The following is a 26,270-nucleotide window of genomic DNA, read 5'->3' as shown; positions in this document are numbered from 1 at the left end:
GAGTGGAATAATTTAAAGAATCTTGTGAGATTCAATTGGATATTCCCTAGTCCATAATTGAAAGAACACAACACCACATTTTTGTCGTCCTCGTATATATATGCTTCACTTTGGACAAACATTAGCAATGATACCTTCTTTTTTTTTATTATTATTATTATTATTATTCCCTTCAAAGACAAACAAGAATTCAATTGAAATGAGCGTAGCCTGGCATCACTTACAAAAAAAAAAACACCAAGGGCTCAACTCTTTTTATAGAAATACTGTGAATTTAAATAATATATTACTCATTTTGTCTTTTAATATACTGAACAATGGTTTTGGTTGTAGAGATAAGGTTGTCTTTTTAAGGATAAAAATGTTATTTATCAATTGATTCGAGATGATTTAATAAATTTATAGTTTTTATATATAATAAAATTATTTTGTTATCTTTACAGCATGGGATATATTATGATGGTCAAAATCAACTAACTTGGATCATGAGTCAACCTTTCAAATTGAGTATTTTGAGCATGCATTTTAGCTTTGATTTTTTTAATTTTATTTTAAATTTTATCCTTACTCACTTGATTTTTATTTTTATTTTGAATTTTTTTTATGAATTTATAAACTTAAAAATCTTCAATTTGACCCTTCAGTTTAATATCTGCTGGTATTTTAGATTTTAACCATCAATGTTTTGGTTTTAATTTTTTAGGTATATTTCACATCTCATCACATGCAATCCATGGATAAAAGAAGGTGAGAAACAAATTTTGGCTTAAAAGAGGCAAAGAAACTGCATATATCTATAGTTATATTTTGAATACAACATCTAAGCTATGACAGAGTTAGTTAACAGTTAATACGAATACAGTATTTAAGCTATGACAACTCCCAGTAAACCTTGCTTTAAAACACAAAAACTTGCTTCTAATCACCATCGCTGCCTTCAAAGTTCAGTAATGGAAACTAGAATATTTGGCCCCAGACCAAGTACTGAAAACTTTGCATTCAGTCTTTCCAGCTTACCTGTATTTGAGAGCGCAGTAGCTTTTGTTTTTTTTAAGTGTTTCGCTTGAAAACACATCAAGTTGATATATTTTTTTAGTGTTTTTTAACGGTTTTGATGTGTGTATATATATAAAAAAAATGAAGAAAAAAACAATCATTTTGATGTGACAGGCACCCTTCACCAGAATAACAGACACTAATAGAACATCTCTTTAAAAAGTTATCCACCATAAATGAAAGACCATTGCTATATATATCTACTGTTCAATCCATATTTTTCTTGATTCTTCAATGCGGATCTTTCACCAAAAGCCATATGCATCATTTATCCTTATAATCTACAACGCCTGCATCTGCGCATGATGACAGCACAAAGATCATAATTGCGGCATGCTATGAGAAAAGTGCTACATGACATGTATGATAATCCAAGAGTAATCTATCATGGATTTGTACTGCTTATCCTGAAGGAAGTGTGAAATGACAAAGTTTCACATCAAAAACTAACGCTACACAAACAAAAGGTTCAGAGTTCTTCGAAAAGGACACGTTAGGCATTTGGGTGGGGAGGGTTGACATTTTATCATTATACTGCTAATACTATTTGCTTGATCTGCACATCAAGAATGACGGTGATTTAACCAACTTTAGGAAATGAAAACAACAAATTGATGAAGTGGACTCATCTCCTTTCCTTAGCACATAAGGTTAATTAACCAAATTATAAATAACAAGTTCAGAGTTTTGACAGAGTAGAGCATGATCAAATAACATGTTTATGTTTCTTATAATGCTAGCTTTTGACTATGCTAACATGGATAACTTCAGTAGATGACAAACAGACATTCAGAACGAAGGAAACTCAATTGCATAGGTAAGTTTCATATTTTGGTCTGTCATCAAATTAGAAGAATCCAAGGTCCCCTCTGCCCCTAGCTCTTCACGACTCCAAATTTAGAAGTTAACCCTACTTGGACATTATCATGATTCACGGCCATGAAGGTTTTGGAACTACGAAGTTCAAGAATGAAAAACCATCACTGGCCTGTATCGCTCTGAGTAGAAACAAGATTGTGGCTTAAGATCAAATTTCAAAGTAAGCTAATCAAGGAAACGGATAGAAGACTTTGCAATAAAGAACACAAAAGAAATGATATTCCGAAGACATTTTATATAGCGCATATGTAACAAAGTCATGTTGCTTGTCTAGCATATTTGGCTTCGGAAAGGGTTTTTGTTTCCATTTATGCACAACGAGCAGAAAAGGATTGATGATATGCCTCTGCTATAGGAATGTAGAGATCATGTATGATGGATGCTATAGAAAAACACAATATAATCATTCCAGTTTCATAACCTTAAATGCATCAAGTAACATAAACAGAAAGAAAAAGGATTTCAAATCTAGTGTAGACAACAGAACCCTCTTCTGCAAACCTTCAAGATTAACCCAAAAACATCGCCTTCAACTATAATTTAAAAGCAGCAATAATAATAATACCAGCACTGATAAAGAATAGTATTACATCAAAGACCAGACTACAGCAAATCCACTTTTTCAATAATAAATCTAACCCATGATGACGAATTGTGAAACAATCCAATTTACAGGACCAAAGTATCCATAGAACTGATTAATCAAACTCAGATAACCTTAAAGAATATATATATATATATAGATCACATCATTATCAAAAGAATTTGTAAGGGAATTAACAGATTAATTTAAGCCTCCCGGGCAGCAAAAAAAAGTAAAAACAATCAATTACACAACTTAAAACTAGTCCCACATCAGGAATTCATAACACCAACACATCAATCTATAAACTTTCAGTGATTGTCACACAGACCTTAAGTACAAACACAGGAAATTAGGCAAAGGAGAAAAATAAGAAAGAGAGCAATACCCATCATCAAATCACCACCATCCATACATCACTTGTGTGCACCTATCTTTAATCCACCTGAAGCTCTTCCTGAAAGTCCCTTTCACTTTACCTTCAACACTATACATTTTATAGCTAGCAACCCTCTTCTTCCTTTGAAACTCAGGATCATCAAAGCTCCAAGACTTCGAAGAAGATGAACCAGTATAGCCCTTTCCTTTCTTAGCCTTAAAGTCCCTGTTGTTGCCGAAATTGTTGGTGTTATAGTTGCCGTTGGCCACCTGAGTCTGAGCGTAGGAAGTGCTATAGGACCTGAGCTCATAAGAAGAAGTTGGTGGCCTTTGTGGACCATTATAACTCTCCATCTGCATCATATCATTCCCATGAGAATAAGAATACGATTTTGATCTGTTGTAATCTTCCATGGGATTAGGAATATGGTATAGGTATGCTGCGGAGACAGGGAGAAACAGACATTGAATGAAGGTAAGAGAGGTTGTTTTTATTGGTTGAGCTTCTTGATTCTGACAGAGGAGGAAAGAGTTGGAATAATGGAATGGTGGGGTCCAACACAGGATGAGATGCTCGGGTTCCTTTTTCCACTTTTTTTAGCTTGGATTGACTTAATGGACATTTTTCTCGATGAGTGAATCTACATGGCGTGTTTAATGGGCAATCATTTTGTCTAGGGCAGTAGTTTTTTACTTGTGCGTTTTTTCTCCTGCATGTTCCTGTTTTCAGTATTTACCAATTACCAGTCAGAATGAATAATACCTTCCTTGTGTCAGTATTCATCACTGCAATTTATGTTTATACTTTTTATATATTACTATTATCTGTTTTGTATATAGAGGGAAGAAATCCAAAATCTTTCCATGAGACGCAAACTTCTTGTGAGAAATTCCCTTGACCGGGGAGACCAGTACACCACCATGTTTGAAATCAATTTTCATAGAATTTGATGGAGTAGATTCACTAGGAGGAATTCTTACAGTTCACTGTAACCGAAAAGTTTAACTCAGACTTTTCCTAATAATGGTTCGCTATTTGCAGCAACATCATCATCATAATTGGTTTGAAGCACATTTTTGTATGTTTCGCAACGGTCATGATTCGGCTAATTTATTTTAGTGTTTTCGAAACAACAATGTATGTCAATGGAAGAGGCCTAACAGAAGATTTTCCCATTACCACATGCGGCAAGGTAAGAGTAAAACACACTACAAAGGCTTGAGAAAATGATATGTTGCGTCCACCGTGGAGAAACAGGTGCTGCAATGTCTAATGGCAAGTTGTGTTCGCAAGAATTTCGACTCTTAGTGTTTTTAGAAATGCTGCTCTTTGATCGATTAGGGTTGTGGTCCGTGAAGTTTAGCATAATGGAGGATGCTTGTGCTCATGTTCAAGCAAGTGGGCAATGGTGGTTGACCAGGTGCAACGTGCTCATCATTTCGTTCTGCATACGGGTCAAGAGGCCACGCCTTTTCAGTAAGACTATTCAACCTCTCATCACAGACAGGAAAACCCATGTGCATTCACGATCGATGATAATATGCAGAATCATCTCGACCACCTAAACTAGCAGATTAAAATAGGGATTTACATCTTCCTAAATATGTGAGGACGGGTGGTAACAATTCTGTTTCGTTTAGAAATATAGTAAAATAAAAAAAATTTAATTTTAATATCAGCACATCAAACAATCTGAAAACACAAAATTTATATAGTCCGAAATACCAAGTCAGAATAGTTAACGGTACCTAATCTGTGAACTCAGGTTGAAGAGCAGCATATGCACACACCCACTAAACAACAAATTCCCGTGGAAAGACTGATAAATAACATGTGCATGCTCCCACAATATCATCGGTCCAAAGATAAGGGCACATCCCAGCCGAAAAATTAAGTGAAATAATATATAATATATATTATTGGCACTCCATATGCATATACATGCCAGATTGCCAGTCCAGGAGTTGCTCAAGGGAAAGAAATATCCGGGCAAGTGAAGGTGCTTTGCTAATATCACTCTGAATAGGATCCCTCGGCTTAGCAAAACACTAGTGTTGCACAAACTCAAGTAATTGAGGCTTTAGGATTTTTTTAGTTTTTTCTAAGAACATGACACGCATACAGGAAAGAGGGAGCTTGCTAATGAAAAAGACAAGGCATCAAGAAACACAAATTAAATTGCTCAAGAGAACAGCAACGGAGAGCCCAATATTATAACATAATGACTTTATCATAAGTTTTTTACCTACATGAAATTCCCTTGCATAAAATAAAAAACCACGCAGAGAGTAAAATATTATGATTGACTACCATAATTCTGCAAATTTTACTCCGACACAAAAAGGAAAAAGCAAAAACAAACTTGCAACAAAATTTAACACATGGGACTTCTGCACCCGAAATGGGATTGACCCCAATCTCAAATGCTCAGAACCAAACCTGCAGGGCTAGTCCAATCCATGCTAAATAGAGGCCCCAAAACTGCAAACAGCATAATAGTTTTAACTTCCAAGCTCAGCCATTTACCTTGGTGAACCAAAATTGCTTCAAAGAAGATCAGCAACATTTGATGGCAGCTCCTCAACCGTTACATTATAGAATCTCTGGATGTCAGAAAGCATTCTTTCATCATCCCTGGTAACAAAGTTTATAGCAACACCCTTCCTTCCAAAACGTCCACTACGACCAATACGATGGAGGTAGTTCTCTGGCTGGGTAGGGAGATCATAATTGATCACAAGTGAGACTTGCTGGACATCAATACCACGGGCCAACAGATCAGTAGTGATCAGCACACGAGAGGAACCAGAGCGGAATTCTCGCATAATAATGTCCCTTGTGTTTTGGTCCATATCTCCATGAGTGGCAGAGACTGTGTGATCACGACTGCGCATCTTGTCTGTGAGCCAATCCACCTTGCGCCTGGTGTTCACAAAGATAACACTTTGGGTTATTGCCAAGGTCTCATATAGATCACAAAGTGTCTCAAGCTTCCATTCCTCCTTGTCAACATTAACATAGAATTGCTTGATACCCTCAAGGGTAAGCTCATCACGCTTCACTAAAATCCTCACAGGTTTATTCATGAACTTCCTCGTAATTTCTAGGGCCTCAGGTGGCATAGTAGCAGAGAAGACCCCAACCTGAATCTTTGGGGGCAGTAATTGGAAAATATCATATATCTGTTAAAAGAAAGTTTGATCATTAGAGAGAAAACTTCCGGTAGAAACACTCGTGTGTAACTTCAAAGTGACAGTACCATGCAAAAAACAGTAGAAAGCCTTAAGAAAGAATGCATGTGCAGATTGAAGTAAAATTAGGAACCTGATCCTTGAATCCTCTTGAGAGCATTTCATCTGCTTCATCCAATACAAACATCTTGATATAGTCAGGGCGAAGTGATTGTCTCCGCAACATGTCAAACACACGACCAGGAGTACCGACTACAACATGAACCCCAGCTGAGAGAATACGCTGATCCTCACGAACACTGGTTCCACCAACACAAGCATGAACCTTCACACCCAGATAATCACCTAGTGCTCTCATAACCTTTTCAATCTGTTGAGCTAGTTCTCGGGTAGGTGCAAGAACCAATGCTTGGCATTCAACTATATCATAATCAAGCTGCTGCAAAATCCCAGAGCAAAACGTAGCTGTCTTTCCAGTTCCTGATTGTGCTTGTTGGATTACATCAAGTCCCTTGCAGAATGGGACAATCCCTCTTTGCTGAATTGCAGATGGCTTCTCAAAACCTTCAAACAAAATTGGATCACACTATGAGATCTCAAATTTGCGACAACACAGACATAATGTCTAATGCATACAAATATATTCCAAGGACAAAACAGGAGCTTTAAAATAACTGTTATTCATCATATACAATAAAAAGAACGGCAACACAAAAAAGCAGTTAGATAGGTGGAGTATGAGAAACTAAATTCAACCCAGCCAACCACCTGAAATCTGAATTTTATTTTAAATTGATCTGATTAGGCAATGAAAAAATCTCAAATGCTTGCATATGTAAACTCAGGCAACCAGAAAAATTTCCAAATTGTGCTTCATCATGCAACACCACTCAGATAAATTCAACATGAAAAGGATTGCAGTTTTAATGCCACTCACCATATGCGTAAATACCCCTCAGAAGGTTCTCCTTCAAATTCATAGCATCAAAAGTTTCATGCACCTCATCATAGGAGGTAAAGAAATCCTGTCCTTCAGCTGTGAGCCTGCACTCATCAAGCTAGCAAATTCAACATCATAGGGCACCAGGCAATTAAGGATAAAGAGAAGCCAATAAATTGTAGACACTATTCAAACAGTCAAATAGAGACAAAACACATTATAACCAGCAAACCTCAGCAAACATATCATAGAGCAAAATAAGGACTTACAGCTCATTCATCCTAGAATCAAATTGACGAGCATCAAACTGGGATCCTTCAGGTGCCGAACTAGCCATGACTGCAAACAGTAGCCAACAAATAACTCAGTAACCCAATAACAAACTCATCAAAAAGATTTTAGTGGGTGTTTGGGAGTGTGGTAGCTTTTACTTTTAGGTGCATTTTACTTGAAAAAACATCAAAGTGATGTTTTTTATAAGTGTTTTTCGAAGAATTTGATGTACCAATATCAAAAATAAAATAAAAAATCTGAAAGAAATCATTTTTCAAGAAAAAACACTTTAGAAAAAGACCCTGCACCACAATACAAAGCACACACCGAGTAGAGCCCATATGATAATTCACTACAAAAATCATGCCCATCTTTCCCATAACAAGGGGGAAAAAAGTAAATCCTTTCTCGCACCAAATTCACATCCCTATCAAACCGAAAAACACATCCAATTTTCCACCAAACCCAAATCGCTAGGCCCCCACAAAATCATAATAAAAATACGATAATCAGCGATTATTCATCAATCAAGTACAGATTTTGAACACTGATTCATCTTTAACAATCGCAAAACTCGATAAACAAAGTCTTAAAAGAACAAAAACTTACGGATCTGATTACAAACAATAAAGAACAAAAGCAGCAAGAAAAGTTAAAAGAAAAACAATTAGATTATCAGTTGATCGAAACATTAAATCAAGAAACAAACAAGAGTATAAGGATTGGTTACCTGAAAAAAAGTGATGATTGATAAGAGAAAAGAGATAGAAGATTTGATTGAGAATCCACAAACTCCTCGGATCTTTTTGTAGTTTGTTTTGGAGGAGTTTCAAGGAACACTCTGTTTGATTAGATAGTTAGATCGATAGCAGCACTGTGATGTGAGGAAACGATACGGAGACGGGCTTGCTTAAATTATGACCCTAATCAAGGGATTTTTTTCCCGTGCCTTGGTTTTTTAATTTACCATGTCGCCCTTTTTTTTCTCATGTTTAGGTGGGCCTTCATGGGCTTACAGCTGAGGAAGGCCCAATGCTGATCTTGTTTCACGAGAGCATAATTGTAAGCGTCAGGATGATCATTTTCGGTTTGATTCGGTTTTTATAAAAAAAATAATCAAATCAAAAATTTTTAAAAAAATCAAAACCGGTTTAAACCGATCGGTTTCGATTTGGTTTTTTTAAAACAAAAACCGGTTCAAATCGGTTTGGCTTGGTTTTTTTTTGTTTGCTCGGTTTTTTCGGTTTGGCTCGGTTTTTTTAAGTTTGGGTTCGGTCGGTTCGGTTTTTTCAGCTTCAGGCTTGTAAAACCAAACTGATTGGTTTTTTTAATTCTAATCGGGTTTTTTTCACAGTTCGGTTTTTTCGATTATTTTTTCTGGTTTTCTCGGTTTTTTGATTTTTTTACTCACCCCTAGTAAGCGTTTCATAAATTGCAGTTTGCACATTATACTCACTTTATTTGCCCATGCCACATCGAATTAATATTAATTTTTTAAAATATAAAAAATATTAAAAGTATAAAAATATATTTTAATAATATTGTTAAATCTAATCAAATGGATTAATTTTTAAAATTTCTTTCAATTTTTTACCCGATCCAATCAATGTGGATCTGACATAGCTTTTCAACTTTAAAAATAATAAAACAATATCAAATTATTAAAACGGCCCCATGATTATAGAAAATTACATAAAAAAAAATGTGAAATAATAAAATTACCTACATATGCAAAACTTATTTTTTGTTTTTTTCCAAGAGTTAAAATGTATTTTAACTATTTAACAGTTGGTGAAAGGTCAAAAAAAAACTTTAGGCAACATGTCTTAATTTTGTTAATCTTGGAATAGAATAATATTTTTACTATGCAAATAAACATAAAAAGATTATCATATCCCTGCTCAAATTAAATGATCAATGAACTCATGAAAAATTTTGAAATACCCCCACATTAGGGCTTTAATTTTTTCAATCAAATAACAAAATAATAATTTAACTTTGTGTAAAAAAACAATATTGGTTCCATTCCAAGCTTTCAGGGCTTGGAAATTCATTGTGTAAGTCTACAACGGACTGTACCTTGATTCACACTATACTTGCACAGGGTTGCTAGACCCAAGTGTTTTGGGTATGACAAATATGACTGATTTGACAAAATAACAAATAAAGAGGACAATTGTGTACTTAGTTGTTAGGAGAGAGAAAAGAAAAAAAAACACAAATAATCGATCACTAGCGGCAATTCAATCATTATCTATTTACACGTGCCACACCATGTGAAAAATGGCACGACTATGCATTTAGTTAGATGGCCAGATTTGGCTACCAGAAAGCGTCATACGCATCTTTTTAATAGCACGGACGCCATTTATTCGCTGAAAAAGAAAAAAAAAGCTAAAAAAACATTTATTCACTCGTGAAAAGATTATAAATTAAAAATAAAACTACTATTACAATTCATGGTAAAAAATCTCTTGATCTATAACTATTTACTTACACCATTTAACTTTTGTTACAATAATTTATATAAATCTTTATATATCCTCAATGAAATATACCAAAAATAAAATCAACAAAATAATTTAAAATAATCATAAGATTTCTACTATATTCCAAATAATAACCAAAAAAACAATTCCAATATTGAAACTACTAAATTTCCATAGAGTTGAAAAACAAAACCCAAAATTATTCAACAAATTCTCTCTTCACACTCAGACTTGTTTCTTTCCTTTTTCCACTTCTCTTTCAAAAACCAACATGTCCTTTTATACAGATCAAGGATCGATTCTGTTCATTCCACTCTTCAAACCCCTATTATCGGCGCACTATTTTGCAGCAAAAAGAAAGGCGTTTAGAGTGGGTTTTATGCTGCAGAACTGGCTGTTTCAAAGATGTTTTTTTAGCATGTTTATAGCTATAAGTATTGTACAGCAGTAGAGGGAAATAAATCATGTGTGTGTTCTTGCCCGTCTTGGTATTGGATTTTCTTGATTTGGAGCTATTATGTGGTGGTTTGGTGGCTGCGTGGCTGGTGAAAGCGGGGTTGTGGTGGCTAGTGAAAGGCGAGCAGGAGGTGTGGTTGGTGGCTATGGTAACTAATGCTCTTTTGTAAGTTCCAAGAGCACCGCCATTTCTACATGCATCTGAAGCCTTGTTATTCTTAGAAATTATGGGGTCCCTGGTCACAGCTAGAGGAAATTACAAAATCACGAACCATTAGAGGATTTTAATTTGTTGCCAGATTTTGTTTCCCACCAAGAGATTTGGTAGATGAAAAAGATGAGAATTGAATTGATTGATTGATCGAGAGAGAGAGAGAGAGAGAGAGAGAGAGAGAGAAATAATTTGTGAAATATAATGAATTGAGGTTATTTAGATGATATTGTATACGAGCATAAATTTTTCATTTCATACAAATTTAAAATTTACATTTACTCAAGATATTAACGATAATTTATGAAATTATAGAGTCAAAATGTAATAATAAATAAATTATGAGAAGATTAGTGTAATTTTTCTTTATAACAATTCCAGTGATTTATATATTCTCGAGTAAAAAATATATTTTTAAGTTTGCTTTTAATTTTTTTTATTCACTTATTTCCTTTTTCAAGAAAACATGTCTTCTTAATTTATTCTTTATTAGAAGTATATTTTTTAAAATAAAATATTATCATTGGTGAATACAAAAAAGCACACCTTGATATTTTCCAAGCGACCATATAAAAAATAAAAAATAATAATATAATAAAACTATATTAAAAAATTGAAAAAAGTATTTTATTCTTAATGAATGAATGTTTTTTAACCAATCTTTTTTTAAAAATAACCAAGCATGCTGGTCTGGCTTCCAGACATGCCTAGGCCTTTTGCTTTTAGACTAGGTATGTGGGCTTAATTTTCTAGGTCTTAGAGGGTCTGTCTGTTTTTTAATGGGCATTCTAGCCCATTATTTTATATTTTCTTTTTTTAATTAATTCTTCAAGTAAAATCATCAAGATAATGTTTATAAAATTGTCCAGTAACTCCATCAAATTTTGAAAATAAATATGATTTAAATAGTTTTTTCTTTCTTTCTTTCTTTCAAACGCGGAGAGTTTTTGCGACAAGCCAAAAAATTTAACGAGCCAACATAAGCCGAAAAATAAATAAATTTATAAGTCGAAAAGGCAATTTTCCATTGATTTGCGAGCCAACATAAGCCGTCCCAAAACTGTCGTAAAAATATTTGACCGATATTCGATCGCAAATACTGCTTTTCTGACAATACTGCAAATTAAATTCTGCGGTCGTATGAGGTTTTAATGTTTGCAACTCACAAATACGATGCAAATCTTGCGTTTTATTTTAATAACTTGCTCTCTTTTTTTTCCTTGGTGCTAGCTGAGATTTGGCTGCAACAAACTGCTTTTCTGACTATATTGCTGTTGAAAACCGAACATCTCCGTCTAAAAAAATTTAAACGGTCAATAAAAATAATACTTTTAACTTTGACAACAATAAATTTTGTGGTTTAAAATAATTTCCAATTCAATATTTTAATTTCAACTATCAAAAGTATTTCCAATCTTGGTATACGAATATTTCGGACGAATATTAAGTGTATTCTCAATTTTAGCATCGATGAATATAAATATCCATGATTTTAGCTTAGTGAATATATATTAAGAATTTTTATTGAAATTTTAGGAAGTGTATTTTTGTTTTTATTGTTTGTATTTGTGGTTCGCTATGAATTTATTGAACTCAAACATACACAAAAACATTTTTGATATAAAAAGATAAGGCAGATGGTTTTATTTTTTAAAATTTAGGTTTGCATGCATTTATTATGCTAAGATAAATGCCACAATCTGCAAAACAAGGGTTTTTTTTTTTTTTTTACAATGCTAAGATATGCCATAATGATTTTTAGATAATTCATTTTTTTTTTTTTTTAAGGAAGCTCAAATGAGCCCCTAAAGAGAAAAACTCCAAGCGCACGCATGTGACCGAAGCTAGCAGATTAACCAAATCATGAACCGAAGCCCAAGATTTCAAAGTCCACACTAACCAGACCACATCACATGACAACAGCCCATCATTTTACAAATCTAAAACTGTTGACTTTTCTTAGAATCTTTGTTTGACTCTTAATACGTGAACCTCCATGCATGTCCTCCTGGGTTTTCAAGAACAACAAGGAAACCAAAAAGATAACTACAACTCAAGTTTATTCCGTGTTTGGTGAAAAGAAAACACCAATAGTTTGGTCACTGTTGGATTGTTGAGGATGGATTTTTTTTCCATGTCAGATGATCACTGTGAAGGCAAAGAAATCTGAACCAATTAGCTAGTGAGATTTGGAATAGACAATCTAGTATATGATTTGAAGCAGATTTAATGCGATTTGGTGAGATGATTGGGTTGAACCAAAGCTGTTTTGGTGGTTTCTCGGGCGGCTTTTGAACAATGATCGAACAACATGTCGTTCGTATTCTTGGTTTAAAAACAAACAACATGTCATTTATTAAAAAAATAATCAGAATAAGTAAATATCAGTTTTTAATTTGCTTCTTGAATTTCTGAAACCTTTCCATTAAACCTAGAATTATCCTTATCTTTTATAATCTTTTCAATTTCACCAATGAAATTTTGCAATTGAACTCTTGGATTTCGACTTGTTTTACAAAATGATTATTGGTTTTGAGTTTTTTTAATTCAGTCAGCAATTGATTCTTCAAACTTTTAATTTATTCAATTTCACCTCTGATTAAGTTAAATTATTACAATTTAAGACTTTATCTCATGATATTAAATCACAAAATAATTAAATTGAGAATGAAATTAAAAGGAATAAAATAACAAAAATAAAATTAAAAAAAGATAGCTTCATTATTCATATGAAGCACGCCTCTCTCATACCCTACTTCCTTTTGGTTTTTAGTTAATATGACATTTTTTTTTGTTTTTTCCTTTGAAGCTAATTATTTGAAAGAGAAGAAGAAAGTCTTATAAAATACCTCCTTTTATTTATTCTAACTTGCAAAGGCCAAAAAATACGTACCCTACATGATCGAAATCTTTTTTTTTTTTTTTTTTATATTCATTATATGAAAACTTAACAAAATCATATCCATTTATTTTAATTTAAGAATCAAGATTTAATTAGCATAAAATTCATCAATATTAAGAGAAATTAAATATATTCTAGGGTATTCTGAGTAACTATGATCAATACTTATTTTTAGTGGGTCTAAATATATTTTTTTCATTCTTATATCTGTTCTAAGTAAATATTGATAGTTTTTCAGTCATTGAATATTTTAAAATTTCTCAAATGCATTCTATTAAGTAGCTTTGGCATTCCATAAGGTCGCTATACTCTATGCGCCTACCTCTCATCAACTAAATAATAATATATACCTATCATTTTAATTTTAAAAATATAAAAATTCACTCTAAAAATATCACAAAAATATATTTACTTTATATTTCTATATTTTTAACCAAATATATCTCTATTTTTCTTTTATCCCAATACAATAATAAATAAAACGCAATTATATTGCTTTCTTAATTAAATGAATGATCACCCACTCCACGCAATAATTAGTCCATACCAAGAAATTAAACACAGGAAAATAAAATCTAAAGCATCTCTTCATGATTCATGCAGGGGCAGGTGAGAGAGATGTTATCCTTTATCATACTTGACCCCAGAAACTGTCCGCGTCTTATCTTTAATTTGCATGTGTTCCCTTCCTCTCCCCCCTCCTGTTCCTCTGGCCTCTGCCCAGAAATATACTAATAAAAAAGAAAGAGGGAAAATGAGAGAGAACATGCAGCTTTCTGGCAAATTTTAACGGGACAATATTAATTATATCTGGTGGGATGCTGCCACACCTCCACTCTAAGCCAATTGCATTGCATGTTACTAAGTTAAGATGAACAGCATGTGATCAAAGCATGCACACTTGCACATGGCTTCTGATTCACCTGCATGTTCGCATGCTTCAACCCAGCAGCCAGCAGCGACTGCATGCCTCGTTGATGCATTTGATCTGGGCCGGAATGCCATGGTCCTCCACTCTCTTTTGAATTTTCTATTCTTCTTCTTATTATTAATTGCTTCTTATATATATATATAAATATATTCTCATTTACTTTCTTTTCAATTTTGTCTAATTTAAAATGATGTAGTAGTGTATATATCATCTGGAAAAATTAATAATTTATGAAGAAATCAATGGCTGTACTCCAGCCCCCTTGGATACCCCAACGTCTTGGACCACATACATAGATTCTCACACGCTTCAAATTACTTGGGAAGGAACAGAAACGAGCACTAATTCTAGCTAGCTAGGGTGTTGCTAGTCGCCAAGACAGCAAACTTATGGCTGGTTTTTGGCCACCAATTGTAGGTAACCCTACAACGCCACTTGTTGCCTTAACAAAGATCCACACTTCTTCTCTCTATCCATTTTCCCTGCTGCCGAAAGTGGTGTAGAAGATAGGGTTGGAACATGGTAGAGAGACCAAAGTCATCTTTACCTGCGTTAGGGTTTCCAAAAGGAAAAGTAGGTTTACATGGCAGAAGATGCTTATCATAATTGGCGATGCAAGTGGCATGCGCTTTTTTGACAAACAAGCTTTGCTTTCACATCTGTTGATTGGGAATCAACATGGACGTAAGCTCTCCTCTCACTCCCCACTCCTGAAAGGGAAAGTTTCTAGACCATACTATTTTAATGTTATAACCAACATATTTCCGAAATCGGAAATGTTATAACCAACATATTTCCTTTGTAACCTCTTCCTAACATCAATAAAAGTACAACCAGACCCCCTAGCTCCATGTTACATAGCTAAATGAGATGGTACTGAGCCATAGCTTGTACTTGGCTCACTGACATGTGCAGAAAGACGCTTGTTATGGGGCGATATAGCTAGCTCGTTAGGTTCACACTTTTTGTGAGGATTCAACCCGGTATTCATTAAGATTACGCTGTATATTTGCCGTATTTCATTTTTCAACACCACCGGAACTCTCGGTATCTAAACACTACTTTTGTTGGAAAAATATTTATTGATGAAATCATAGACAATTACTGGTTCTTAGAAAACTTATCGGCGGTGATTTCTATTATGTTAGTCATTCCATTAGTAATATAATCATTGATGGATTTATAAGCAGAAAAAGCACGCCAAACAAAAAAAAATCATCAGCATCATTCTATTGGTAATTTCATCGGTGAGTATGACATATCACCGACATAAATGACCGTTAGTAATTCCATCGGTACTTGAATTCATATTACCGACGGAATTAACCTGTAAGTGATTTACATATTGTCAATGAAATTTCATATAATTTTTTTGAACTCTCTATAACTTTTCAAGAGACTTAGTCTGTCGGTAATTCCGTCTATAATTGTCAATGGCAAAGTCCTATGATTTTTTCCAACTCTATAGAACTTTTTGAGAGACTTATTTCTTCGGTCATTCCGTCTATGATTCAAATTATATCAGTATTGTATTTAATATTTAAAAAAAAAAACAAAAAAAAACAAAAAAAACTAAATATTTATTACTAATTTAAAAAATATCAGTTTGAATATAATTTATCTAGATGATAAAAGTTGAAGGAGGAAGAGACGGATCTTCATCAGGACTAGGTGGGCGACGAGGTAGACTACATGTACCATCGAGGTTTGACAAGAGCTCCTTATACAATAGCCTAATTTTGGCTACCTCAGACCCAAGTTGGGTCATCTCAGCACCAAGTCAAGTCGTTTGAGCTTCAACTTGTTCTCATACAATTGCTTGGACAACCAGAGATTATGAGTTCAAACTTGATTATGAGGAACCAACAATCAATACATTATGGCATGTTCGCATATCCTCGGTTGTATTGTTCGAGATACCATAAACCTGATTTCTATTGGATCCACTGAACGATCCACCCTTCAACCATAAATCTGGATCGAGTTTCGGATGGGTCAAATGATTATTCTCGTATCTCTCTTGCAATTGGGTGTTATATGTTTCCTGAAAAAAAACCAGTCAGCAGATTTAAGAAAAAAATAACTTAAGAAAAAATTGTTGTAATCCAACTTACCATAAACTTTTGAGCTTGCCTATCCACGACCTGTTGCACCCCTTTTCAACAATCCTCATTTTGCATGTGAGTTTTTACAAAAATCTCAGTCGGTCTTGGTTTGTGTCCAAAAACTGTGATCTAGAAAAGAAAGCTATTGTTTATTAAATATTTTCATATAAAACAACAATTTTTTTAAAAATATGTATGTAATAAAACAAAATCTTACCATCTGCTTCACATGCAAATCGAATGGAATGGAATCATTATTGTGTATGGTAATTGAACCATGAATCTATATGTTCAGGTTCTCTACACCGAACTGTGATTGTTGTACAAAATGCTCAAACAACACGTGCTGGATATAAGCTTCCCAAATAGCCTCCAAGACATGCAAAGGTCTGAAATCCCTCTACAAAACCATGTTATCCCGGCCTGAAAGACCTCTTTCTTGTGCATATTTCTTTGCGCCTCTTACCATAATTCACACAACCATATGGTAGAAATAAATTATTGGTTAAGATAATGAAAAATAAAATTTGAACATTTAAATAAAATATGACATTTTGAATTCAATCTTACCTAATGCACTGTGATTCTCTCACTACCTCCTAATAACAATTTTGTCAACCCTATCCCAAAAAAGATCTTCATTGCACGCCAATTTTGTAAAATAATTAGTTCATTAAAATTTAAAAACTAACAAAATTAAAATAGTAATAAAAAACTATTTATGTATATAGTAACCTTAAACTTTCCAAACCATGCGTCAATTATAGGCTTCTATTTAGGATTTTTAGAAACATGACTCCACTGAAATAAAGGCACTTCCAACGACTATTTCATTACCGATGTTATCATGCGAGCAACCTCTAAATTTGTAAACTTGAAATTCTATTTGTTCATTAAAATTAATTATTAAAAAATTATCCATTGTTGTTTTAGTTTTTTAATGGTGCAGGAAAGGAAAACAAACTTACATGTTGTGGTCGGGCTTCCACTAAGTAATGTACTTTCTAGTATATACATTATACTCAGAGAAAACACCCCTTTTGTGAGGTAGAATTGCACCCGGCGAGCCTACATTGAAAGATGGTGCTTGTGCCTCAGGTGTTTGGTCATTGTCGGAATCTAGTGACTTATAGTCATTAGAAGCGTTACCCAAAGAACAAGCAACACTTATATCCGTATTACTCACTAATGATCTTCTCTTTATCATCTAAACAAATTAAGGCATAAAAAAGGTAATAACATTCTCAATATATCATATTAAAAAAAAACAATTCAACAATACCTCTCCTATATAGGAGACTAATTAAAATTTTATTACCTGTAAAAATAACCACAAAAACAAACCAACAAACATCTATATCCCTCATGATTTTCTCATTCTATACTCTATATGCATCCCAACAAACTAAGAGACACCCACATTCTATATGGAATATTTAATTTTTCAAATAAATGTTAACCCCAACACCTGAAAAGAAATAAGAAACTAAAAAACAAGTATCTTGTTGAACCATATTTTTCATTCAAACTTTATTCTAAAAAACAATTTCCTTAGCAAGCATCATTGCTTAGAAAACCATGAATTATTCCCCAAAATGTTTTTTTTATTTAAACTAAATCCCATTACACTTTGTTTCCCTCAAAAGTGGCAAGTAGGTTGAATGTCAAAACTGTGAAACTAAGGATTCAAAAATGTCTAAGTAGTGTTCTAAGAAGTAAAAACCTTAAATCAAAACTAAAAAAGAAACACTAGCATCATGCAACATTGGATTAATTCCAACAGACCTTTAGGAATATTAACATCAAATATTAACTAATAAAGACATGGTTAGGCATCATTCCAACAAACAAGAAACTAAAAATGGCACAAAAAAGATTTTAAGCCATATAAACCAAACAATGGGATAAAAAAGGAAAAGTAGGAGATTGACATGGTATGGAGGCATAAAGGATGAGGGCTTGCATGGTATTGAGGATGGAGAAAGAGAGAGGAGGGGTAGAGAATGAGAGGGAAGATAAAGAGAAAAGAAAGGAAGAAGATTGAGAGAGAAAGAGAAGAAGAAAAAAATAATGAAAAAAACATTGTAATGAAATGTTATTAGGGATTAGGATTTTTTAATTGGGCTTTTTATTGATAAAATTATCGATGGACCATTATATATTTATCAGTTTTTAAATTCCATTGGTAATTAAAACGTAAAATTTTCAATTACACCCAAATTCTCCAAACCCCCACCAAACAAAAAAAACCATTAATAAAGTTTCATTTTGTTGCTAATTTTGTTCGTATTAGTCATTGGCAAGGTCATGCAAATTTTTTTCAACTCTCTGGAACTTTCTGAAAGATTTAGTATATCAATGATTCCATTTGTAATTGTCAGTGAAAAAGTCAAGTAATTCTTTATTGGCTCTTTAGAACTTTTTGAGGGACTTAGTCCATCAATGATTTTGTTTATAATGGTCAATGCTAGAGCCCTGTAATTTTTTTCCATCTCTGTAGAACTCTTTGAGAGACTTAGTTTGTTAATAAGTCTGTTAGCATTTACATTTCATTGGTAATTAAAACAAAAATTTTTACAAGTGTTATTGTTTTCCATATCTATCCATTTATGTTCATAATAATAAAAGAACAACAATAAATGTTTCATCAATGTTAATAACAATTTATTGTAAAGGAATAAACATAGAGATTATATTAAAATCAATTAATTTCATTACACATTGATGTTTTACCATTTAATCAAAATTTTCCTTTTCTTCTTCAAGTTCATCATCGTCATGTCCATCATAATCTTCTTCATTGAATTGATGCTTGTCGATATCATCATTTTCATTAACTTTTGTATATCCACTGGTCTCAATACATTATTTAACTCCTCAACGTCAACATTAATAAAAATATTCGCAGCACACAATAAAATTTGAATTTTCTTCTAATTTGTTAAACGAGGCAACTCGTTATGCATCAATTAACTCTACAATTTGAAAGACATCGTCTCTTGTAGTTACTTCATTGTTACCTTATTGAACAACTTGGGCAAGATTACTCGGTTTGTTTTTCAATACGGATAACCAATCAACCTTAGAATGATCGTTTTTAAACGAAGGAGTGTATATGTAATAACCTTGTTGACATTTATTTGCAAAAACAAAAACATCATCGATGTTACAAAGTCTAACCTTCGTATTAATTTCAACTAAACCATGGTGGAGATTTACTACGATTCCTCTATCAATGGTATCATACTAATAGCATTTGAATAAAAAAAGATTTTATTAAGCTTATGATGATATTGCAGTTCAATCATCTCTTCTAACTTCCTATAATAATCAACTTCAAGCTCATTAGAAGTTGATCTCGTAACACAAACTTTATTATTATAGGTCTTTCTACCTTGACCATACTCTTTAGTATATTATTACCGATGAATTTACTGATGGGTACTAGCGACGAGCATATTTTCTCGGTAATTATGTCTGTAATAATGACACGTCATTTTATTTTCATTCCTTCATTTCCAATTGTTATTCTCTCGGTATTCACCCACGAAAAGATTTCATCGATGTATACCGAGAGGAAATAGCGAGAAAATATTATGTTGGTACATGTCAATGCAATTTACCAACATGTTTTTTTTTGTCGGTATTTCTATTTGTATTTGACAAGAATTCTTTTGACAGTGCAAGGAGAGGAGAAGAGAACATCCATCATGTGTTATGATGAGGTTATGGGTGCGTCTGGTTCCTAGATATGGATGCAAACATAAAGTGTTTTAACCATGGAGAATTTTCTCCCAGCTCTCTCTAGAAAACATTGACATAGCCAGATTATACCCTATTCCCTGTGATATGCTTAATAAAAGGTAATCATCAGGCACTGTGAACTTGGTTCCGGGCTAAATGATTGGCTTAATCTTGTTGCATAATTACGCTACATTCGACGCGTGCATGATGATCTGGAAAAGGAATATAATTAACGAACTAATTCGATTTGGATTTACCTGCTTTACACAAGTATCAAATCTGATGATAATTATTATACAAAACGCAGCAGGGAATGTATAAAAGGTATGACGTCCCGTAAACCACGGTTAAGAGTGATTGGTTAGAACAATTGTCAATGATTCTCTTACAATATTATTTGCTTAATTAATTAATATAAAGCATACGTACTTTAGCGCCGTATGAGATCTTTGAGACTCTGTTGATCTGTCATTGGATCAACTCTTCAAAAACATCTCCTCTTTGTATCTTTTTTCTTTATCTTTTCCAGAGGCAAGGAACGTCCAGCCATTAATTTTAGGTTTAAATTACAGGATTCTCGGGTGATTAATTACCAATTAACTAAGCTGAAAGAGAATGGCATCTTTACAAGTTAGGTCACTGCAACTGGCCGGGTCTTCTTCAAGTTTGTCAAGGGAAACACGAACTACTTAATTGAATAACAATATTGTCGACGTCTCCCAGGTATTTATTCGTATGCAACACTCAAAAATATATAACCTTTTAATTAAGTTAAAGCTTGCCTAGCCCTAGTGATCATAAATCAAATCGAAGAGTTCACATATATATCCTGCTACAGGTACGACCGTACGAGGTTAATTTGAGAGGGGCTTATTGCAAGAATCAATAATTAAGAATGATTTCGTACAGTTTGAGATTAAGAACTGAAAATCTGCAAACGCTTCAAAGTGTTTTGCAAGACGGCTTTTCTCAAACCTTATTGGTATGTCCCCACTGATCAGATTTCTAGAGCATCCAAGAGTTCCAGTTAATAGCGTCTACTAACAAAATTAACTAGAAACTTTTTTTTAAAAATAAAACACAAACTAGAAATGAAAGAATTATCAAATTACTTGTGTAAAATCTTACTAAAAAGAGGAGAATATTTTTGTTATTGTGTTCTCTTTAACCCAAAGCCCCTATATAATACAGTGAGATCCATGTTTTTTTTTCTTAAAGAGAAACATGCCTTTTGAACCATACCACTACTAGAAAGTTGCTAAACGCCAATGAAATATTATTTCATTATGTTAGCATTTATGTTCTATACATATCTATCGACATATTAATTCTGATAGAATTGTCAATGGATTTGATCAGCTTATTGTCGAGGGTTTGATGTTCATCTGCAATTTTGTTGGCGAAGTAAAATGTTGACTAGTACGTGTTCGTCGACAAATATATTGGTATAATAATTATCAATGAATATTTTTCATAGTTGATCCATCGGCCAGGTTGCCAAGATAAAAAAATCCACAATGTTTTTTAATTCTCCGACGAAATTGGTTTAGATATCGTTGATGAAATCACTAACAAAATACTGATTTTTATCGGTGCTTTTATCGGTATGTCATCAATTTTTTTTTTTACATGTTTACTTGTAATAATCCCAATTGCATTTTCTTAAACTTAAAATCACAACAATAACAAACAACAAATTGAACAATAGAATTTTATAATATTAATTTAACAATTATTATCAATATTCCATACAAATATCTTAATTATATTACAAAAACTCCTAGCAAGATGGAGATGGAGGAGAAGAAAAAGATCTTGAACTAGGAGGTCCAAGATGTCCAAGAGGGGGAGGATAATGCATATATCTCTATTTATGCATGTATTTTCTCCCAATTCTTCCTATCTTTCTTTTCTTCCAGATTAGATTTCAGAATAGACAATCACAATCGTTTCTCAACTTGTTCTTTAATCATTAACGGCTGCTGATGGCTAGCTTGCTTGGATTGGATATGTTATGTATTTTAATAAATTAATTTCCCACTTGTATATAAAAGTGATAAGGTTTTCATTATAGTCGATCAGTTCCTTGAAACTTTTTTAAATTTTCTATTGAATTTAAGATCTGTTTTAGCAAAAATATTCTACATCTAACCCGGAAAAAAAAATCGGCATACCGGAATTCTCTAAACTAACTTGTAGCCTTTTCCCTCCATACAAAATCATTTGTAGAAGCCATACATACAACTTGTACGAATTATTGATTGGACTTTACTGATTTATCACGTTATCTTTCTTTCTTCTGATACAGTACATCTAGAAAATATATTTAATCAATACAAAACCATATAATCACATCATTAATTAATACTTAATACATGCACTTAGAAATACACATTGAATTTACACTTCAAAATTAATTCTAACATAATGCGTATTGTGTGTGGTGAAGAAATTAATCTACAAGTATCCAGAAAAGCAACAGATTTCATGGACATAAACATTCAAATCAGTATATATGAGAACGTCAGCTCTCAGGCACATCAAATAAAAAACGCCTTTAATTAACTTTAAGATTATGCAAGATCATTTTAATAACTGAGCTGCCTTAATTAATCAACTATATATCTATCTATCTTTACATGTGTGTGTGGGTACCGATGATTTTACCATTTTATGCAGCTTGCAGAATGTTTATTTGCCCGATACAGGTTTCCAAAGCTTAAGTTGTTGCAGATCGAATCAAGTTTCTTAAAGAACTAAAATTGGATTTTCATTTGAGAGTAATGATGCATGAGAGCAAACTCGGACTCCAGCCAAAATTTTAATCTCCAAACCCACAAAAGCATGGAAAATCAGTCTAACAAACCATGGATAAAGGCCAAAAATCTTGTACGCATGCCATTTACAGTAGAAGACAAGATTGAGCAGAGCACCGGAAGAGATAGGATAAAGATGTGAAGGAGATAAAAAGGGAAAGTATTTGGATTGGAGGGTTAGAGATTTAGAATTACAAGACACATTGGTAATAGTAATTGAATAAATGTATGTGGTTAGGGTTGTATTGGGAGGCATCAAAAGATAATGCTTCATGTGGAATATCTTTTTCTCTCTCTCTTTCCTTGAGTCATGCTATTGTATTATCATATTGGAGACCACATTTATTCCATACGTGATGCAAACTCTCTTTATGGTTCTATATAAAGGCCCTAACATGCCACCACTTCTACACACAGCAAAGCAAACATAGCAAGGTTCCAGTACTCTTTTACGGAACAATATAGTTTGGGTCATATATACTAGTATAATAGGGTTTTTGTTGAGTTGTCTGCTGCAAGCGACTACACGGGTTGTGCTTACAGCCTGAAGAATCGAGGGTTTTAAGGGTAAGGGAGGTGACAGAAGAGAGTGAGCACACAGGGTACTTTCTTGCATGACATCCATGCTTGAAACTTTGCGTGCTCACTCTCTATCTGTCACCCCACCACCATCTCTCTCTCTTTCTCTTCCCCTTTCCCTGTCTGTATGTTGTGTTTCTTAATACTTATTGTCTGCACATGATGTTATGCTGAGTTAATTGATTTTCTTGCAAATATGATCAAGGAAATCAAGCATCATAAGTGTGGAAACAGGCTCTCATTTAGATTGTTTCCTTCCATTGGCTATTTGTAGATCCATGTTCTTATATTTTCATTGTAATTATTGCTAGCTTCATTGGTTAGTGTTCAAACACATAAATCGTTACTTTTGTACCCATAAGGTCAGAATTAATAACTTGCCATTTTATTCTACTTTGATGCATAAAAGTAGAACACTGGCCTTGTTCTTGGTTGTATTTGGTTGCAACTGACAATTGACATTAACTAATAGATAGTGGTATTTCAGTTGAATTACCTTGGTGTTTTTTTTTTCTTCTCAGCTTATGTTGGCATGAGAGCCAATTGTGAATCGGAATGATACTCTTGAAGACACGCGTTAGAGAGCTAGGGTTGCGTTTCATCCCTTTAGCCAGTCCACTTGGGATCCGGCCAACAATTCTTTCAGTAGGATACTTTAGATCTGGCTGTTCATCATACTTGTAATAGCATATATATATATGATCTCTTTCTGATACATGCGCGCATATACTTTGATTATAGTGATGATCCTTCTTATTGGCCTAGTAAAGAAATAAATAAATCATCTGTGCTTAACTTAGGCTTTATTAAATATAAAGCCAGGACAATCTAGTGCTACAGGAAAGTTTGACATTAGTCACGTGATGTTCCCTCAAAACAGAAGCTGAAAGTGCAATTTAAAACCCCCACTGGAAATATCTAGCTAGGTTTTATAATAAGATATTTGAGCTCATGAAATGCCTTTAATCATCTTTGGAAACTAGAAAACACTCTTGTTGACATTGATGATCTTGTTGCCAAATTTTCCTAGATGGTCCTTAGCTGACGTCTTTAGGCAAGCGAATTCTGTAGCAGACTCTGGCCAAGCAAGGAGAATGGAGGAGTAGTGATTTTGTGGTCTGGTTTATGTCAAAGAATCAGTTCAACTCAAAAAATTAATCTATGTAAGGCCTTATTAATGGTTTACTGCAGAAAATTATGCAGTTTTGATCAATTCAATGCCTGCAGGTTTTTGGTCATGTTTTCTGATTTGTTTCCAGGCACTGCAGATCCTTGTTTAATGGTGTTCAGGTGTTCATGTGCGCTACTTGTTTGAGGATCCTCCTTTGGTTTGCTGCTTCTCTTAAATAAGGGTGTGGTCTTTTATAGTCTTAGAGAGTTTAGGCGTGAGCATCTTGCTCAGCGCATATGTTTTTTGAACTTTTTTTTCAGCTAGATCGATCGATCTTTATCGAGCAGCTCTCCTCTCTCTTTGTTCCTGTTCTGTTGTGCCTTTTTTTTTTAAAAAAAAGACCACTCATGTAATTATTTCCTTGTATTTTGCCTCGAGTTTATGATATTCTATGATTAGGAATAGCTATGATATATCATGTGATAGCAAGCATGTTGAGATACTAGTTGAAATCCTAGTCTAAAATAGGATTTTTTTAAAAGAAAAAAGGGATATGTTTAGAATCTTTATTTAACTAGTTAATTAAAATATTTATTGTATCATGCACTAATACAAGCTGAACTTACTTCTAAATCATAACCTGTATAAGTGAAATGCTTCTCACTAGCCTGTGACCAAGAAGAAAGACGAAACAAAGTTATAGAGAAGCATATTTTTGCATTAGGTTGAAACTCATTAAAAACTAAGTCATTTCTAGCTAGCCAAATACTTCAATCAATGCCAAAAGATATAGGAGTTGTGTCTTTTTCTGAAATTTCCTAAAAATCATGTGAGGCCATTCAAATGGTAAGTTATCTAGTGATTTAGGAACGTACCAAGAAACGCCCCCCACCATGACATAAACTTAGTTCACAGTCTCCATGCAAATGAGCAATGAATCAATAGATGCTTTGCTGTTTCCATATCAATTGTACATGAAGGACATACCGAAAGCTCTATTAGTAGCAAACCTCTTTGACTAGAGAAATTAAGTTCTAGTACAGATTCTGCCTTGAACCGCCAACCAGGTAAAAGTTTGTATTTTTAGTGGAGCTGTAGATATCCTGACCCTTGTTTGAAAAGAACATACACCATTGAATTCAATTATGTCAATTAAAGAAGAACAATTCTTGACTGTAAAGTTACCATCTGGATATAGATTCCATATCTTTCTGTCATTTCTATCTTGTAGTGCATGGAGTAGTCGATGATAGTAATTGATGTAGAGCTTCACACTGTTGAAATTCATAAACATGTAAAGGAGTTCTCCACTTTAAATCCCATGTTCATTCTCCATTTATCCAAACTTCCATATCTGATACTGTTGCAGCTGGTGTGCATGTAAGCATGAATAGTCTCGGAAAAGAAAGCTTGATGATTGTATTTCCTGCCCATTTGTCATTCCACAATGAAACATTCTTTCCATTCTGAACTACAAAGCTGATACAATTTCGCATGGACTTAGCAATTTCCTGATCTCCTGGTTTTATGACCGAGACTATACTTCTTACAATCTTTTTCCATTTGTCTTGAGTTGGACTACATAACCCTTGTAACCACTTAAAAAGCAGTGTCTTATTCTTACT

General features: G+C 33.5%; 2 protein-coding genes and 1 long non-coding RNA gene across 4 annotated transcripts; 1 reads left to right on the top strand and 2 right to left on the bottom strand.

Annotated features, from left to right (window-relative positions):
- Positions 1-2,917: 2,917 nt before the first annotated feature.
- Positions 2,918-3,310, bottom strand: LOC127905453 (uncharacterized). The gene has a single exon (XM_052453763.1). The coding sequence runs from the start codon at positions 3,308-3,310 to the stop codon at positions 2,918-2,920; it is 393 nt and encodes a 130-aa protein (XP_052309723.1).
- Positions 3,311-5,085: 1,775 nt separating this feature from the next.
- LOC7470684 (eukaryotic initiation factor 4A-9) lies at positions 5,086-8,234 on the bottom strand. Of its 2 annotated transcripts, none has more exons than XM_002308509.4 (5): positions 8,032-8,234; positions 7,298-7,367; positions 7,026-7,132; positions 6,222-6,652; positions 5,086-6,079 (listed from the first exon to the last, which is right to left on the bottom strand). In XM_002308509.4, the coding sequence occupies exons 2-5, from the start codon at positions 7,363-7,365 to the stop codon at positions 5,444-5,446; spliced, it is 1,242 nt and encodes a 413-aa protein (XP_002308545.1). In that variant the 5' UTR covers positions 7,366-7,367; positions 8,032-8,234; the 3' UTR covers positions 5,086-5,443. The 2 variants fall into 2 exon arrangements, with proteins under 2 accessions (XP_002308545.1, XP_024459846.1); XM_024604078.2 differs by having other exon boundaries at positions 7,298-7,370; positions 8,036-8,234.
- A 14,831-nt stretch (positions 8,235-23,065) lies between these two features.
- LOC112327966 (uncharacterized) lies at positions 23,066-25,214 on the top strand. The gene is made up of 2 exons (XR_002982495.2): positions 23,066-23,522; positions 24,056-25,214. It is a non-coding gene; the product is annotated as an uncharacterized LOC112327966 (long non-coding RNA).
- The last annotated feature ends 1,056 nt before the right edge of the window (positions 25,215-26,270 follow it).

Source organism: Populus trichocarpa, chromosome 6 (genome assembly GCF_000002775.5).
Source record: "Populus trichocarpa isolate Nisqually-1 chromosome 6, P.trichocarpa_v4.1, whole genome shotgun sequence".
NCBI classification, from domain to species: domain Eukaryota; kingdom Viridiplantae; phylum Streptophyta; class Magnoliopsida; order Malpighiales; family Salicaceae; genus Populus; species Populus trichocarpa.
Note: the sequence above shows the minus strand (reverse complement) of the source record. Positions and strands in the feature narration are given on the sequence as shown.